Consider the following 18,577-nt stretch of genomic DNA (forward strand, 5'->3'; position numbering starts at 1 on the left):
TTAGAGCTCAATAAGTCAGAGCATTTTATAATCATATTCTGCATATGGAAGACAGGCTCCTAGAGGCAAAACAGCGTGCTGGGGTCAGCCAGCTCTCAAGGGTCAGAGCCAAGGCTCAGAGCCACCAGCAAGTACATCACCCGGATGGTGTAACAGCTGCTTCCATAAAAGCAAAACCAGGAAAGAAATGAGAGTGAATCGAAGGGACAAAAAGAATTAAAGAAGGGAAGGAAGGGGAAAAAAATTAAAAAGCTGGTTAAAACAACAGATCCACTAGCCAAACAGGACAAAAGGGAAAGTGGGGGAAGACGTCAAGAATAGTTGGCACCTGTTTTCTCTCCTTAAAGGAAGCTTGGCCAGAAGATCAGGAAGTGCCTCCGGCCCATGGTTCCTGCCCAGCTACTACTCAAAAACCCAGGTCACCTCTTCTAAAAGCAGCTCACAAGGTATGAGGCACCCTGGACCGATTTCTGGGAGTATTCCACCCACCTCTGCCCTCCAAGATAATTAGGTCACTTCTTCCTCCGGTCTGAGGAGGCCGTCTCAGGTCAAGGAAGGAGGAGAAAGGAGGAGGAGGAAGAAGGAAGACCACCACTCATGGGACGCTCATTATCTGCCACGTGCTTTGCAAGGACCGTGTCATTTAATCAACAACAGCAACAGCTGGGGCACCGTGATAGCCTAGGACACCGAACCTCAGAGAGGTAAAGCAACTTGCTTCAGGTCTTCCAGCCAGTAGGTGGCCAGGTCTAATTGACCCATACTCTCCAGCACACTCTGGACAATAGTTCAATCTGTATCTGGAAGTGGTTTCATTCCACCTCCTATGATTCCATAGACCTGGTGTCCTGAGGGTTGTTGAGAAAATGTTACAAAAACACCAATACCAGGAAGCCCTCAGGGCTGCATAGAATATTCAGACTTCTAAAAGTTCCCAGATGGGCAAGGGTGAACCAAGCTGCCAACTACATTCTGTTAGGCTCATATTGGAGACATTTAAATGGCCAATGGTGCTGAGCAACTGAAAAGTAAGTGAATTTCCACACTGGGCTAACCGTGAGACAAGGGCATAATAGTTACCAAACATAATAACTATTATTAAGAGACCCTGGCAGACCCAATAAAAGCTGGTCCTAAAAACTTTTAAGAGACAGAAAGTAGCCGGAGCACCCCCACTCTGTGGTTGACCAAACATATTTGTAGACCAAGGGAGACTTGCAAACCATGAGCCTCAACCAAGACCCTCCAATTCTAATGCTGGCCACTGCTCTGCAGTAACTCAAGGATGCATCTTGTTACAACCATCAGTAGGATCAAAATGATTTCACAAAACTTTTCCAGTCCAGTCTCTTCTTCCTAACTAAATGCAATCCCCTTTGCCCATTCTGATCAAAAGGCAGCTGTTGCACAGAACTCCCCAAAAGTAGAAAAAGATTTGTTAAGATTCTCCCCAGGTGATGTGGTTTTTTTCTTTGTATTTCTCTGTGTTCTGGCAATTGTCCTACATTAATTACAAACACAAATTTTTAATATGCAAAAAATACTTAGAGATGAATTTTGAAGACCATGCTGATGGCTTTCCTTTGACAGTTAAAATTTCTCAGACAAGGGTTTGACTCATAGTCGGCCACATACTCTGTGGCTGAGATGTGCCTCAGTTTCCTCACCTGTATAATGGGGATTACAACAATAACTACATCCCAAGGTTGCAATTAGTCCTCATTTAGCTGTTAGTGAAAAGCATCTATCCCAATTTCTGGTACTGGTAGGTGCTCAATATAATATTCACTATTATTAATGGAACTAGTACTATGATTATAGTGACTCTCAGTAGCTTCCATTTATATTCATTTTCTGAGCCCCACATGGTCACTTGGAAAAGACCTTATTTTCTCACAGTTGAAGCAAATCATAGACATTCAGAGAATGACAAGGAAGTGCTGAATTCTTTACATTCAGCATCACTATCCCCAAAATGAGGTGTCCTACTGGGACCCCAGACCCAGAGGTCCACTACACACAATTCCCTTTTTCTCTACTAGCTACAAAGGACCCTAATTTTGCATTTTCTAAAAGCAGATATATTGCAAATTAATGTATCAGACTCATTATTCAACCCATTTATGCTAGAGGATGTATATTTATTCAATACTTCATTATATTCCTACCAGGTGCCAAGCTCAGAGCCACAGAGGTGAACAAGAGATTCAACACCTGCCCCGAGAGCAGTCGTGATCCAGTGGGAGAACAAAACAGGCAAGTCAAGAGACTGCTAGAGCTCAGGAAGCTGTGAAAAGAAACGGCACGGGATGGGAGGGGAGCCGTGGGTGTCCAAGAGGGCCTCATGCCCTCCATTCTCAGGTGTGACTTCCCATGGGTGTCAAACAAGAGTGTCAAGAAAAAGGGACAGGAGAGATAATTATGGTCAGAAATGCATGCCCAACAGGAAGCGTAATGTGACACCTGGATCATTTCCTGTAAGGGACTCCCAGACAGGAGAGGCATTCCCCAGGTGTTAGCTTGCCTCCTTTAGTTCAGATAAGGAATGTGACAAGCCACTGCCCAGGTGCTTGCCAGCCAAGATCCCTAAGGCTCCTCCTCTTGGAACTTTCTGGGTTCTGCCCCTGGGTGGCTGGAAGCTCCAGTGAGAGGCCCCCTGTCCCACCAGTAGCAAGCCCTTGGTCTTCCAGCTCCTGCCTCTTCTGACAAGGAACCTTAAAAATGGAACCCAGAACTCTGCTCAATTAATAGAACCACCAAGTCACAAAGGCCTTTTAGGCCTGAGCCCGAAGACCCCAGTGCCTTTGGTCCCCTGGAAGACGGTGCCTCAGCCCCCCACCTCTGGCCTGCTTTTACCCCACTGAGGGAACAAATTATTTTGTTCTTGAGAAGAAGCCCCAGGCCCAGCCATGCTCCCAACAGACTAGAGAATGCCAAATAATTCTTGTTTCCCTGGAATATCTGATAAATTACTTCAGGGAGGTAGAGGGAAAATCAGGGTGATTCACACAAGCAGCGCAGTACCAGCATGATAAGAACTTGATTATTTTCTTGGGGACAGCAGGGGAGATGGAGGAATCTGATTTTAGCCACCGAGAATCTTTTCAGACCCCAGCCTCCACGGGAGGCCTGCCTCTGCCTCGGTCACTAGCAGCATGAGGCCGAAAGCAACACCATTCTTGTTTGCAGAAGGAAAGCCAACTGCTGCTTGCCTTTTTTAATCTTAAAACCCGAATTTATGGGCCGCAGCAAATTTACATATCCCTGCCACAAATCCCCACCCACTTCCCTATAGCTCAAAAGCCAAAATTCCACACTGTATTCTCGTTATATCTAAACGGAAATTCCAGAGAAGTTGTCTGGCATGGCAAAAGCTGACCAGCCTTATGAAAATACCCAGAAAGGTGACCCATTTAGTCAAAAGAGCTTTCAGATCTCCATGAGAAAAGGAATTCATGCCAGCATAAAGGCCCTTCAGAGAAGGAGAACAGGAGTGTTGTGTTGACGCCCAGACCTTGCAACAAACCAGCCCTGAGAGTTTGGGGAGGCTGAGCACCGAGTAGGCCAGCCAGGCCAGCTTCCTCTCTCAGGAGCGCTGCAGGAGAAGCCCTTGGGGACGCAAGTGCAGCTCCAGAGCAGCCTGGCAGATGTACGCAACCCAGCAAGGGGCCTACCCATAAGGCTCCCCGAAGAGGAGCTGGAGAGCTGGAGCTGTTGGCTTGGAGTGGGAGCAGGCAGCTGTTGGTGCCAGACTGATAAAGGCCAAATGCCAGCCAGAGAAGAAAGGTTCTGCTCAGCAGCAAACACAACCCAACAAGCCCTCCCGACAGTTAATGTTTAAAGGTAGCAGAAGGAACGGATGTGGGGTGAGGTCATTTCTGAGAATGCACAATTGCGCCAGTGGTGTCAGTAACCAAGGATCTCCTGGCATAGCTACATCTCTACAAACCCAACCAAGCCCCCCCACATACACACACCAAGTGATGTACACTGCGAGCCCCACAGGACTGCAGCCAAGGCGATCTCCAGGGGCACTTCGTCCTCACCTCCGGCCTCTAGACCCCCACAAAGAAAGCCCTGCCTGGCTGCCCAGAGCAGCCTTCAGCTGGTCCCCACTGTCCAAACTCTGTCCCTGGGAGCCAACTAAAGACAGGGAAAGAACTAGAGATGCCCCCAGAACTGAAGAAGAGGCCCCAATTAAAGCTCAACGGTGCTGGAAGAGACAAGGCAAATGGGCCCCCAGAAAGTTTTGTTTCGTAGAAGAACATTTCAATTTCACATTCATCAAGGTCAAGTGAGTAAAGTTTGAAGCAAAATAGAAATGAACAGAACTAAAGCTGCAGAAAACCTCTCCCTACAGTTTATCTATCTTACTTTTAAGTGTGAAACCAAACTTTGAGATGCAAAAAAATACTTGATAGTCTGCTGCAGGCAAGCATTATGCCTGGCATGTGCAGGGAGATTGATTTGGGCCTCAATTTTCTCATCTGTAAAATGGAAATAAATACAGTCACTCCTTTGCAGGGTTCTAATGATGAAAATTAGAAGCAATAAAGATAAGGCACTCAGGACAATGCTTAGCAGACAGCAGGCACAGGGAAGTGCTAGACACTATATTCGAGGGTGCGTGTGCAGACGTCAACATTCAGTACACAAAGATCTCATCACTGTGTATCCGTGGAAAAGCCAAGGCATATACAAGAGGGCAAGTGTCCTCCTACCAAGCCATCTACCTATGCCAGGTTGTGATGATGAGGAAAAGGAGGAAGTCAGATACTCTGTCAAAATAATTCAGACCTATAACCAGTCTTGACTAAGCAAAAAACCAAACCACCTCTTTCCCTATAGTACAAGAAAATCTTAACCAAGGGCATTCTACTGCACAGCGACTGGTCAAAGAGAGGGGTCAGAGAAGTTAAAAGTTCTCTGGCATGTTTTAGAACCAGAGGATGGGTATAAGTAAAACCCCATTAAATTTTTTTTAAAACTGAAGAGTTAAAAAAAATAAAATAAAATAAAAAATAAAAAAATAAAAATAAAAATAAAACTGAAGAGTTTGCAGAAGAGTTATAGCAACGATCTACAATGTATCAAATGAATGTATTTAAGGCAAGTGCTAGAAGGCTCTGAGAAGAAAGGGAGCACTGTACATTATTCACAATATGATTATGGAGAAAAGAAACCATGATCCTAAGTGGATAGAATTAAAATACCCAATAGTTCCATCCTTTATACCACGTATAGCTACTCTCCCATACTACTTTGTCGCTTCAGTATAAAGAGAACCATTTGGTTTTCTAATCATCTTTCCCCAAAAACTCTCTCCCTAGGACATGGACGCAATTTCCCAAGGAAAATGAGCAAAGCACTTAAAAGCTGCAAAGCCACACTTTCTAAGCCCCAGCAGAGTAAAGTGCTGTTGTTTATTATACAGTAACCTGAGCCAATCTGGTGATTATTGAGCATGTTTAATGGATAACTAGATTTAAAACAGTAATGTACGGTGGCTTCTACTAGAATGTCATGAAAGGCAATTTTCATCATTACAAGAGCAGGAAACAGCACACATTCAGACTGAAAGGGCTCATTCCATTGGCTTTGCTAATTTGGGCCAACTTGTTGGGTGAAGGGGATAGAATTATAGACCCACCTCCTCAACTAAGGATAACTACAGATCAAAACTAAATGCAGAATAGCAACAAAAAGGGAGTTGGGGGGGGGGGAATGAAATGTAGAAACAATACCAAACAATACCAAATTCGGTATATGTACCACAAGGGTGCACAAGAGCACAGGAAAAGCCAGATCTTATATTTGGATTTGTCCTCTAAAAAGAAAATATGCTTTACAAATATTTAATACAGGTTGATAGCAATATATGTATATAAACTTAGGAATTTGCATATATGAGAAAGGGGCATGTTAGAATTTTTTTTACTGATAGGAATGACTGCAGTAAGAATCAAGAGAGCCCCAGATTAGACAATCCATTTCAGATGGGTTCACCCACCCCACACCAAGCACCCTCAAGGAAGATGGCTGGTTGGCAGCCTTCAGCTTCAGAAGGCCCTTGGTGAGACAGCCCCTGCCTACCTCTGGGCCACCCCTCTGACCTCCACCTGACAAACTCTTCTACTGCTGCACCTTACATGAGCTAATCGTCTCTTCACCTGCCTAATTCTAGCCTGGCTTTAGGTCCCAGCTTGATGGCCTCTCCCTCCAGGGAGTCCTCCAGACCACCCACCGCAGCCTGAAGGAAGGTACTCCTCCCCTTCCGCCTCCCAGAAAGCGGGTCATCTGTTGTTTTTTAAGATTTTATTTATTTGAGAGAGTGAGAGAGCGAAAGCATGCACGCATGAGCAAGGGGAAGCAGCAGAGGGAAAGGGAGAAGCCCGCTCCCCACTGAGCCCGAAACCCCACACGGGGCTGGATCCCAAGAGAACATGTCTGAGCCCAAGGCATATACTTAACCAACTGAGCTACCCAGGTGCCGCAGAAAGCTGGTCATCTTTTTTTTTAAGATTTCATTTATTGGGATCCCTGGGTGGCGCAGCGGTTTGGCGCCTGCCTTTGGCCCAGGGCGCGATCCTGGAGACCCGGGATCGAATCCCACGTCGGGCTCCCGGTGCATGGAGCCTGCTTCTCCCTCTGCCTGTGTCTCTGCCTCATTCTCTCTCTCTCTCTGTGACTATCACAAATAGATAAAAATTAAAAAAAAAAAATCAAAACAATATATTTAAAAAAAAAAAAGATTTCATTTATTTATTCATGAAAGACACATAGAAAGAGGTAGAGACACAAGCAGAGGGAGAACCAGGCTTCCCATGGGGAGCCCAATACAGGACTCGATCCCAGGACCCCAGGATCAGGACCTGAGCTGAAGGCAGGTGCTCAACCACTGAGCCACCCAGGAGCCTCAAAACCTTGTCATCTTGATCCTCACTATCCACAGTGTGGCGCCCACTGCTGACAGCAGCAACTGGGAGCGGGCTGGAAGTAAAGAATCTCAGCCTTCACACCTGACCTGCTGAGTCAGACCCGCACTTTTAACAAATTCCCCAGGGGATCTGTGTGTGCCTGAAGGTTTGAGAAAGACACTCCCTGGTTACTCTCATCTCTGCATTGAGCAGTGTAAGGCAAGTGAGGGAACTGATTCTCATTACTCCTGTGGTCCTAGCGCTGGGCCTGGCTCAGAGCTGGTCTCTCCTGTATTTACTGAATGAGGAAAGGAAGAAAGAAAGGATCTTAGGAGGCATCTTCATGAGATGTTCCAAGCTACAAGGGAGGGAATATCTAACACACCAGATGACAGCAGCAGAACTGGCCAGAAAGTAGACAGAAAACGAGACAAAGTCCTAGACTTGGGTTCAGAAGCACATGAACATTAATGATAACGCCGGCATTGTGACATAAACATATAATGCTCTCAGCAAGTGAGACAGGAACTATTATTCTCCATTTTACAGATGGAGGAAATGGAGGCTCACAAAGGTTACGGCAGTGGACCAGAGTTGCACAGCTATTAGAGAAGGAGTGGGGCTTAGCATCCTGGCAGTCTACATCATTCGCCTGTACCTAGTTTAACCTAGGATGTGCTGACCCGGAGGCTGTTTATAGAGAAAGTAGGATGACGTGATACCCCTGCCCAGAAGCCACCACAAGCAGGACCCAAAGGCTCGAAGCCTGAGCAGCTGCCCAGGGAGCAAGGCAGCCATCCTCAACTACCCCGTGCATCTGCCTCACAGCCCAGAACCAGGATCCAGGCAGTGAGGGGAGGGCTTGGGACACCTGGGTGGCTCAGTGGTTGAGCATCTGCCTTTGGCTCAGGAAGTGATCCCAGGACCCGGGGCATTGGGCTCCCCGCAGGGAGCCTGCTTCTCCCTCTGCCTGTGTCTCTGCCTCTCTCTGTGTGTGTCTCTTGTGAATAAATAAATAAAATCTAAAAAAAAAAAACAAAAAAAAAAAAGGAGGGGAGGGCTAGTGCCCAAGAGACATAACTTGGTTCCTAATCAAAGCCCTCCTTCAGCACAGACTCTCCAAGAACGAAGGCAGCTGCTGACTGGCACGCCGGCTCCGTCGTTGCTGGAGGAGCTGCTCAGAGCCCAACTGCCATCTGGAAGTGATTTGGCCCAGAGATTCCTGAACGGGGTGGAAGGCTGGAATGACCGGCCGCCCCATGCTCCAGTCCAGGTCTCAGAAACAAAGCTGGTATGAATGGGCCCCTGAGGCAGCCGTAACCTAACCAGGGGTCCTCCCCTTCCAAGGAGGCCAGTCCACAGCCCTATTAGAGCAAGCAGCAGCAACCCTAGCCAACCACGCTGGTCTCCCCGGCGCAGCACCGATTCTAAATGTCCTTTCAGTGTGCAAACCCTCCAGCAAGGACGTTTGGGAATACTACTGGATAGTACCCGTATTTTTTTTTTTTTTTTTTTTTTAGCAAACATTCACGTAGCACTTACCACGTGCCACAAACTTTTCTAAACATTTTTGAAAATATTAAAATGTTTAATTTTTCTAACCACCTTTTGAAGGAGGTAGTTATCATCCCCATTTTAGTGATACGGAAACCAAGGTACCCAAGTTTCTTAATAGCTACTTAGTGGCAAGTGGGATTTGAACCAAGAATCTTTGCTCTTACCTACTACAAGAGCCACATCTCCGACTGTGTTATTTTGTGGCAAATGGCCCAGAGCTCATGGATTCTGACAAGGAAAGCATGCTACTTGGCTACTTTTAAAGCATCTTCTACTACCTTTGCCTAAAAGCCACACTGGCATTTGCTAGATCAGGAAAGAACGGGATTTAGGATTATCGTATTTGTGTGTTATTTTGGTGGGGGTGGGACAATAGGAAGGAAGAGGGGGCCAAGCCCCGTGGTGACCCACCACCCTGGAAACCCCACCCAGTGACCCAAGGTCTTGGGAATACACACCCACCTGCTCTGGGGCACTGGCCTGGCACAGGCAACTTAAATCAACATTAGGGTCAGACCGCATACTCTGAAAAGGAAAGAATTCCTTTTTCTAAAGGATCAAACCAAAACACACCACCCAAACTTCTAGGCAGGCTTGACTGTCATTCTTGGGCTGGGAGACCCCTTTTTCTCCAAGCTGGCTGAGCTGCTCAGGGTCAGAAAGGTTTTTGGAAAAACAAGTAAATAAAACTGCCAGCTCCTGGCAGGCAACTAGGATTAAATATGCTGAGGCCTCGCTATGAACTGCCCAAGACAGAACACGAAACTGAAGAAAATCTTCAACTCTTGGATGCAGCCTAGAATGGGCCCACCTTACAACAAATCACAAATGTGAATAAACAGCCAGAGCTGTCTTTCAGTGAATTCTAGGCAGAAAAGCCAGTCCTCTGGCAGCTTCTGACCATCTCCTGTCTCAGAGCTGGGAGCCTGTACACAACTCTTATGATTCCAGCAATGTACATTGTTGGAAGTTATCCAAAGAACACAACACCCTGTATTCATTCAAAGATACCTTCCCAGATTATGGAGTAAAACACCATCCATTAAGTAGCAGGAAATACCACCCACCCTCAAAAAAAACAGAGAAAACAGGGCGGCCATTCCCTCAACAAATACACCTTGATGCAAGATGCAAGCTGACTCTCCTCACCTCCTGACTCATCTCATGGGACCCTCATCCTGTCACTCACCTAAAGTTTTGAGATCCCTACTTTGCTCAAGATCAGAGGTTCGAAGTGTGGGTATCCAGGTGCCACCTCAATACCCCAGACTTGCGAAACCTGGTGTTACAGGGGCTTTCTGGGTACGGGAGAGGGGCTGTGTTTTACTCATTTCCGATACTGAAGAGCGGGTCAGTTAAGGGTCAATTTCATAACTGGACAGGCCCAGCCTCCAGTCACCGTTACTAGCCGGGTGACCTCTGCAAGTTATTTCACTCCTGTTGCCTCATCTTTAAATGGAGATCATAATACTAACAACCACCACAGAAAACACAGCAACCATCTTCTAGGCACTGGGGCAGAACTAGGGCAAGCCCTTTACCCTCTCAGTGACTTGCTGAAGCAAATCATTATGAAGACAAGGAAACAAATCGTGAGGATTCTATTGGTGATCAATGGGATGATGAACAGAACATACTGTGCACCTAGTGTATGTCACCAAACTCAGAGCGAGCGTCTTTGTCAGCACAATGCAACACAGCATAAGCAGCGAATACTTGAACTGAAGTCTGAGCTCGCTGCTACTTTTTTCTGAAGGGCCGTTACCCAGAACAGCCCCAGGAACACGGCGAAGAGGCCCCAGGCATCACTCCCACGGGAGTTCTGGCACTTGGCAAGTCTCCCTCCAAGCTCCGGAGGCTGGAAAACCTGTTTACTGCGAGATCTTTCTGGAGAGCAACGAGGCAGCCAATGACAGGAGTCATAAAAGTAGCCACACTCTTTGACCCAGGAATGTCACTTTGGGGGATATAATCCAAGAAATAATTTAAAAGTAGCAAATAAAGCAATGTAACCTGTTGTGGTAAGACGTGCACAGCAAAAAGCTGCCAATAGCCCACAGGCCCACAACCAGAGAAGGGGAGGCTAACCCTGGAATGTCAGGACAATAGAAGATGCCATGGCCTGGGTGGGTTTAGGAATGAAAATCACGAGGGTCAAGTAGAAAAATGTAAGGAACCAAAGTCTAGAACGAGATCCCCAAGTTCAGGAAACTGATGGGAAGCCACGCTGGAAGCAGCTGTGGCCTCTGTAAACAGTGGGTAAATGAGGCAGTCCAGGATTTTCTGGTGCTGTGGTTTCATTTTTTTGTTTGTTTGGTTTTGTCTTTTAAGGAGATTTCATGTCATGTTTGGATACTCCTGGTTTACTTTAAGTTTCTTTGTTCACTTAATTAAATAAATACACATTTTTAAAACAAAGGAAAAGCGATCCAAGTTGAGCTCAGCCAGGCCTTGAGATTCCTCAGAAGGAAAGCTGGTTTCTGAAAAGGGAAGAAATCCAGGAGGATTCTAGGGTTCTCTTTCCCCAGTTGTAGGAGATGGCCCCCAAAAGAAGAGGCAAGCGTGTTACACAGCTCTGTAGAGAACACCCCTGACGCGGTGCTGACTGGGCGGTGACAGCTGCCTGGGCCCAGGAAGCAGGAAGCAGCCCTACCAGCCAGGACAGGTGTGGGGGAAGGGGCGGGAGAGGACCGAGGAGACAGCCTAGAGGGAAGCCCTTTTACTCAGGAGAAAGTCCCAGCAGCCACACCCACCACCAGCCTTTCTTCCTATCACAGAAGTTACCATAAGGCCCGGTTTTCTCTGGAAGAGACCCCAGACCCAGGCCTGGGTCAGCTCCAACGGCAAGACACTCACCTGGCAGTACACAGACACACACAAAGTAGGTGCACACACTTTCTCTGCACACCCACGCTGTATACCCAGATGCTCTTTACACAAATGCTGTGTATACACACATACTGCGCGCGCGCACGCACACACACACACACACACACACACACATTACAGACCCCTCACCCTACTGTCACAGCCCATACCCTCAGCAGCCTTGTGACCCTCCTGGAAACTTTCAACGAGTCCAGGTCCTAGTGGGGCCCTGACTCTCATGCTCTCTACCCAGCTCTGGGGAGAGGAACCCGACACCAACTCCCTCCCTCCTCTCAGGAAGACCCTGGTGTAGGGAAGGCAAGGAGAGGAAGGCACAGTCTCCTTTCATTGTACCCGCTTCCTTCAATTCTCAGCTAGACCCTTCCCACTTCCATGACCTTGGGCAAATCAATTAATCCTCTGGACTTCCCCCCCCACCCCTTGTCTGTAAATTAGGTCTCAGGACACCCCAACTCGCCCCATGTGTAAGAACTGGGAACTTTGGAAGGCTGCTGGCACACAGTGCGCACTAGTCCGGGCTCCCTACAAAACAGTAGTTCCTCTACCTCCACTGTCCCTAAATGATCACCTGGGCCGCAGGGCGGGCTCACCCCCAGGCACCCGGCCAGAGCTAAGCTGGGAGCAGAGGCAGCGAGGAGGACACACCCCCGCGGCTCCCCTTCCCACCTCGGGGCGCGCACCCAAGCCAGAGACGGCGGGGGAGGGTACCAGGTCCCCATGCCCACCTGGGCGGCGAGGCCCCCGCGCGGAGAACTGTCCCTCCCCAGGTCTCCCGCCGCGCGCAAGGCCAACGCCCGTTCGTCCGCCACTGAGCGCACCGAGGTGGGCGCAGCGGGGCGAGCGCTTCGGGGAGCACCGGCCCAGGACCCCACTTCACGGACTGCGGACCAGGGGTTTCCAGCTCCCCGCAGGGGAACCCTGGGGGCGGAGAAATGCCACAGCCCTTCCTCTCCCCGTGCAGCCCCAACCCGAGCCCGGGACCCACAGCCCCCCAAGGACGCACGGCGAGGCGCGGGGCGGGGAGCTACCACGGTAAGCCCCAGCCCAGGGAGACGCACCGGGGAGGGGGCCTAGGTCTCTCCGGCGTCCCCGCCCCCTGGAGGGCAACCCCCTCCCCGGCGCCCACACCCAGCCCGCAGCTCCCGGGAGCTCTAAGGGCTCGCAGCAGGGGGCCCCAGCCTCCCCCCACCCCGGGCGCGCGCGCGGGGACCGGAGGGCACACCGGGGCACTCACCGATGGACACGAGCTTGATGCTCTCACGGTCCAGGAACTCCAGCGCCACGGACACGTTCTCCAGCTGCATCTGGCGGAAGGTGGGCCGCTGGTGGTACTTGCGGTACATACGCTTCTGGCTGAGCACCTCGAGCAGCGCGATGAGCCGCAAGCCATCGCTCAGGTCGGTCTGCAGGTTCCCGATGCGCTTGTTCACGCACTTGAGGTGCTCGTTGCACCAGCGCGTGAAGGTGTTCTGCTGGATCTTCTTCCACGGCGCGTCCTCCGCCAGGTCCTTCTCGGTTACCGGCATCCTGGCGGCGGGGAGAGCGCAATGCGCAGCGACTGCCGGGGACGGGCGGAGGGAGGCCCAAGGGCCGGCGGAGCGAGAACCGAAGCGGAGCGGGAGCGGGGCTCGAACTCGCTGCTACTGGAGCCGCGGCCGGCACTGCTCTGCGGCCGCCTGCCCCTGGCCGCGCGAGGCGTCTGGACCGGCGCCTGCGCACTGAGCCGACCCGCCCTCGGGCCCCGCCCTGTCCCAGCCCCGCGGCGGGAGTTCCCGAGCCACGCTCGCCCCCTGCGGTCTCTAAGGCGCACTGCACCCTGCGGCCTCCGCGGTGTCCCGGGACCCCGCGCTCGGTGCGAAAGGGAGCCCCGGGAGAGACTTGGGGTTAAGGAGGTCACGGTCTGATCCCTGAGTCAGGGACGTGCAAGAGAGAAGACCCCGTGTAGGGGGGACGGCCGCTTGGGCCACGAGGGCAGGGAGGAGTACTTGATCCACCTATAGGTTCAGTATGAGTTTTTATTGAGCTCCTGCTGTGTGCCAGAGGCGGTGTTAGGCACTGGAGGACCCCATGAACGAATGGGTATTTTACTATTTGTATTCATTAAGCTCGGAGCATGTATTGAGTGCCTACTGTGTGCGAGGCCCTCTTAAGCACCTGAGAACTAATGGTAAATAAGACAAACTTATTCCTTGACCTTGAGGACTTGCTAGAGTAATGGGAGAGAAAAATACAAATCAACTCTCGCAAACAGCTCAGTAGCAATAATAGGAATGAAGAGTGGGGGCACCTGGCTGGCTCAGTCAGTAGGCCATGCCACTGGATTTCAGGGTTGTGTGAGTTCCATATTGGGTGTAGAGATTACTTAAAAATAAAATAAAACAAACAATAATTTGCAGGGCATATCAGTTTCTCCAATGCTACTGTAACACATTACCAAAATTTTGCCTTTAAAAAAATCATACCGGGAATCCCTGGGTGGCTCAGCGGTGTAGTCCCTGCCTTCAGCCCAGGGTGTGGTCCTGGGGTCCTAGGATTGAGTCCCACCTTGGGCTCCCTTCATGGAGCCTGCTTTTCCCTCTGCCTGTGTCTCTGCCTCTCTCTCTCTCTCTCTCTCTCTGAATAAATAAATTTAAAATATATATATTTAAAAAAAAAGACTGAGGCTGTTTTAAATAATAATAATAATAAAAATTTAAAAAAATAAAAAAATCATACCAGCGCCTGGGTGGTTTGGTGGTTAGGCGTCTGCCTTTGACTCCAGGCGAGATCCGAGGATTGATTCCCTATCGGGCTCCTTGTGGGGAGCCTGCTTCTGTCTCTGCCTATGTCTCTGCTCCTCTCTCTGTGTGTCTTTCATGGATAAATAAAGTCTTTTCTAAAAAATTAATAATAAATAAGTAGTCACAAATTTATTATCTTGCAGTTCTGTAGCTTAGATGCCCCTATGGGTTTCACTGAACTAAACTCAAGGTGTTGGCAGGATGCATTCCTTTCTGAAGACTATAGGGAAGAATCCATTTCCTTACCTTTTCCAACTTCTAGAAACTTTCCATATTCCTTGGCTGTGGCGCCTTCTTCTACCTTCAAAGGTGAGTCTTTCTCATACTGTCATCTCTCTTGTTCTCTATAGTCACATCTTCCTCTTTCTTGTTGTTGTTGTTGTTGTTAAGTAGGCTTCACACCCAGGCTGAGGTGTGAAGCCTACTTAACAACTGAGTCTTTCTCATACTGTCATCTCTCTTGTTCTCTATAGTCACATCTTCCTCTGACTCTTTTTTTGTTGTTGTTGTTAAGTAAGCTTCACACCCAGCCTGGAGCCCAACATGGGGTTTGAACTCACCACCCTAAGATCAAGACCTGAGCTGAGATCAAGGGATGCTTACCCAACTGAGCGACCCAGGTGCTCCTTCCTCTAACTCTTTTAAGGGCCTGTGATTCCAATCAGCCCAGTTGGTTAATCCAGGGTATCTTTAAAACAACTGATTAACAATCTTAATCCCATCTGCAACCCTAATTCCCCTTTGCCACGTAAGGTAATTTTGACAGGTTCTGCAAATTAGGATTTGAACATCTTTAGGGACTGTTATTCTGTCTACCAACACCATATATTGAGTACCAGCTGTGTGCTCGTCTAGGCCCTGTGCTAGGTGCTGAGACATAGCAGAAACCAGGCCAGATCTCTACCGTCAAGAGCTGAATACATTATAAAAGTAGCAGCTAGCATTTCTTAAGTACCTACTCCTGGGCCAAGAGCTTTGCTAAGCAGTTCCTTTGCTATTGACCCAGTTTGAGAAGAGTAATTGCGAGTAAAGTGACTTGCCCAAGGCACACAGTACAAACAGGACTGGAATCCAGGTGCGTATGAGAAGCACAGAGTGTCCTGGGCACAACAAGGGATACATAATTTAGGCTTAGAGATGGGGGTCTTCCTGGGAACAGGACTTGGACAGGAGTAAATCAAGGGCTTCCAGCCTAAGGGTTGCCCAGGAGAAGCCAGCAGAGTTGTGGTTGTAACATTTATACAAACAGATCGTTTGCATACAACGCTGAAGTGGTTTGTTCAGACAGATCGCCTCACTCATTGGAAACACTCAAAAGAGCCTGGGGGCGCAGAGAGTGTATCACCTGGCCCTAGCCCATACTAGGGATGCAATAACTACTTGAAGGACCATACCACTCCTTAGTGATTAAGCGCAGAGATTTGCTAGAGGTCAGCGGGTAAAGACGAGACAAAGCTAGATTTGAACCTGGTTCTAACTCCAAAGTCTACACTATGTCTGAGAGCCCCCTAAAAGCCCCCTAAGAACCCTGTTCTCAGCTTGGGTTTTGCTTTTCTCCACACCATCTGAGCAGTGGTCCGCACCATCTTGATTAGAGGCAGTGTTGGTAACCTTTGCCTCCCCCATGCCCAAGGCTCCCAGTTCCTCATGCTTTCTCCACCCAAACTCATCCATCAAAACTTATCAGCCCATGTCTCACTCCCCAAGGGACCTCCTCCCTGCCAGGTAAAACTGGAGCTAATGTCCTAAGGCCCTCTTTCTTATGTAATTGTTTTCATCAGATCTTGACACAAATAACTAAATTCTGCGTGTAAATATCCAGCGCACTTCACCCAAAGCTGAGACACCCTGTTTTAGGACGAGTCTAGTGATTGTCTCCACCCAATCAGAAGAAACTTGAGAGTTTTCCAGGGAGTGATTCATGGAGGATGAAGGGGACTGAGCAATCACGGTGGAGGTGGGTGGTCAGTGGCTTCAGAAATAAGGAGAGGGGGTGGCTCAGTCCGTTAAGTATCTGCCTAAGGCTCAGGTCATGATCCTGGGGTCCTGGGATTGAGCCCTGCATATCAGGCTCCCTGCTCAGTAAGGAGCCTCCTTCTCCCTCTGCCTGCTGCTCCCCCTTCTTGTGCTCTCTCTCCCTCTTTGTCAAGTAAATAAATAAAATCTTAAAAAAAAAAAAATAAAGGAAGGAAGCAAGCAAGTAAGCAAGCAAGCAAGCTGACGAGGTCTTCAGATGACTCCTTATCAGTATTTGATAAAAGATGAGGGCTGAACAACTCAAGTAAGCATTTCTACAGGTAGCATTTTAGCCAACACATTCCACAGTTTTGCCTGACAAGGCCTTCACTTAATAAATACCCAATCCCTGTTTTCTAAATTCTGTCCTAGGCTTCTCTGATCTCTTGGTAGAACTGCCCAGAGTGGAAGAGTACAAGGAAGTAAGAAGCCCAGGCTTTGGGTGTGATTTTTGGCTGTTCTGGCTTTGTGATCTTGAACAAACAACCTCAGCAAGCTTCAGGCTTCTCGTTCAGGTAATGGTGATAGCACTGCTCTTCCTAGGGTTTTTAGATAATACAAGCAAAACTAGCATCGTGCCTGGCACACAATAAGCAATGTATAAACGTAGCTAGAAACCAGGCAAAATTAACAGACTTCACAACCAGTCTCTGACAAATCTGGAATAAGCTGCATTTTCCCTAGCAGACTCTGGTCTGTTTCTGTAAGAAGCCATGGCTCCTCTGCATGTCTGTTATTTACAGATGTTGACACCAGTGTGCTGCAACCCTGAGAGATCTCGGTAAGAATAAACTGACGGAGAAAACACAAGCACAGCAATAACCCTGACAAGTCAGTGTGGCCCTGGCAGGACCACAGCAGATGTGCAAACATCCATGAGGAAGAAACCAGCTGAACTGGAGGAGAAACACTGAGTGGAAGGCTGAAGCTCTGTGAGCCTACTTCTCAACATTGTAAGAGTTGCCAAATCAATGGGATTGGAAGAGGTTCTTCTTTCCAAGCAAGTGTGCAAAAGTTCACCTGATCACCTCCATGTCTTTGCTCAGATAGTTCCCTCTGCCTGGAATGTTCTCCTCTCTCCTCTCCAACTTGGGAAACCCATGCCCATCCTTCAGTCCCCCACTCTCACAGCCCGTGCAACTGCACCACTTATTTTATGCTACAGTGTAGTTGATGTGTTCCATGCCAGTTGCTGAAGGAGGGCACCTGTCGCCTCTGTCCCTGGCAGAGTGTAGCCTGGGGTTTAAGACCTCATAGAGTCTGCATTGGCCAATGGAAATATAATGAGAGTCACATTATAGTTTTTAATTTTCTAATAATGCTTAACAGTTATTAATTAGATGTCACTTAAAAAGAAACAGTTGAGGGCACCTGGGGAGCTTAGTCGGTTGGGCATCTACCTTTGCAACAGGTCATGATCCTGGGTCCTGGGATTGAGTCCCACATCAAGCTCCCTGCTCAGTGGGGAGTCTGCTTCTCCCTCTCCCTCTGCCCCTCCCCCTGCTGTGCTCTCTCTCTCTGTCAAATAAATAAAATCTTAAAAAAAAAAAAGTGAAATTACTTACCATAATGTATTTTAACCAATAATAAGATGATCAACTGTCCTGGTTTGTCCAGGACTAAGGGGTTCTCTGGGCTGCAGGCATTTCATTTCAGTGCTAAAACCAGGTATGTTTGTGGCAAACCAGAACAAGTTGGTTATTTTATCCAATATATCCAAAAAGTTGTAATTTCAACAGACAATCAATATGTTTAAATATATATATGTGTGTGTATATATATACATATGTATGTATATTCATACATATATACATAAACATTACGCATCGGCACAATGGACTCATCAGTACTCAGCAATATAACATAAACATATGTTACGTTATACATGTATATAAACATTATATTTACTGTCTTTGAAATTTGACGTGTATTTTATGCCTACAGCATATCTTTTTTTATTTTTTTTTATTTTTTAATTTTTTAATTTTTTTTTTTATTTATGATAGTCACAGAGAGAGAGAGAGAGAGAGAGAGGCAGAGACACAGGCAGAGGGAGAAGCAGGCTCCATGCACTGGAAGCCCGACGTGGGATTCGATCCCGGGTCTCCAGGATCGCGCCCTGGGCCAAAGGCAGGCGCCAAACCGCTGCTCCACCCAGGGATCCCAGCATATCTTTTTTTAAAGATTTATTTTATTTATTTGAGAGAGAGAGAGCAAAAGTGGTAGGGGCTAAGGGAGAGGGAGAGTCTCAAGCAGATTCCATGCTCAGCATGGAGCCTGACATGGGGCCTGACCTCACAAACCTGTAATCATGACCTGAGCTGAAAGCAAGAGTGGGATGCTCAACCTACTGAGCCACTCAGGCGTTCCACTTAAAGTTTGTCTCAATTTGGACTTTGCACATTGCCAGTGCCCAAT

The 18,577-nt window shown here is 48.2% G+C and overlaps 1 protein-coding gene and 1 long non-coding RNA gene across 9 annotated transcripts in view; one reads left to right on the top strand and one right to left on the bottom strand.

The window, feature by feature from the left end:
• FLNB (filamin B) overlaps positions 1–13,060 on the bottom strand; it is a 138,537-nt gene extending 125,477 nt beyond the window's left edge. For 6 of the 7 annotated variants that reach the window (XM_072785700.1, XM_072785698.1, XM_072785697.1 and 3 more), the window contains exon 1: positions 12,598–13,059. In XM_072785700.1, the coding sequence (XP_072641801.1) occupies positions 12,598–12,889 (292 nt within the window). In that variant the 5' untranslated portion in view covers positions 12,890–13,059. Of the gene's footprint in view, positions 1–12,597 lie in introns of all 7 variants that reach the window. The other variant, XM_072785699.1, reaches the window with a different exon arrangement.
• On the top strand, positions 12,017–17,993 carry LOC140610111 (uncharacterized). 2 transcript variants are annotated; one of them, XR_012011896.1, is made up of 3 exons: positions 12,017–12,395; positions 16,532–16,674; positions 16,903–17,993. It is a non-coding gene; the product is annotated as an uncharacterized lncRNA (long non-coding RNA). The 2 variants fall into 2 exon arrangements; XR_012011898.1 differs by lacking the exon at positions 12,017–12,395 and adding an exon at positions 14,848–16,100.
• The last annotated feature ends 584 nt before the right edge of the window (positions 17,994–18,577 follow it).

The sequence above is a fragment of the Canis lupus genome, chromosome 19, assembly GCF_048164855.1.
Source record: "Canis lupus baileyi chromosome 19, mCanLup2.hap1, whole genome shotgun sequence".
In the NCBI taxonomy this organism is placed as follows: Eukaryota; Metazoa; Chordata; class Mammalia; order Carnivora; family Canidae; genus Canis; species Canis lupus.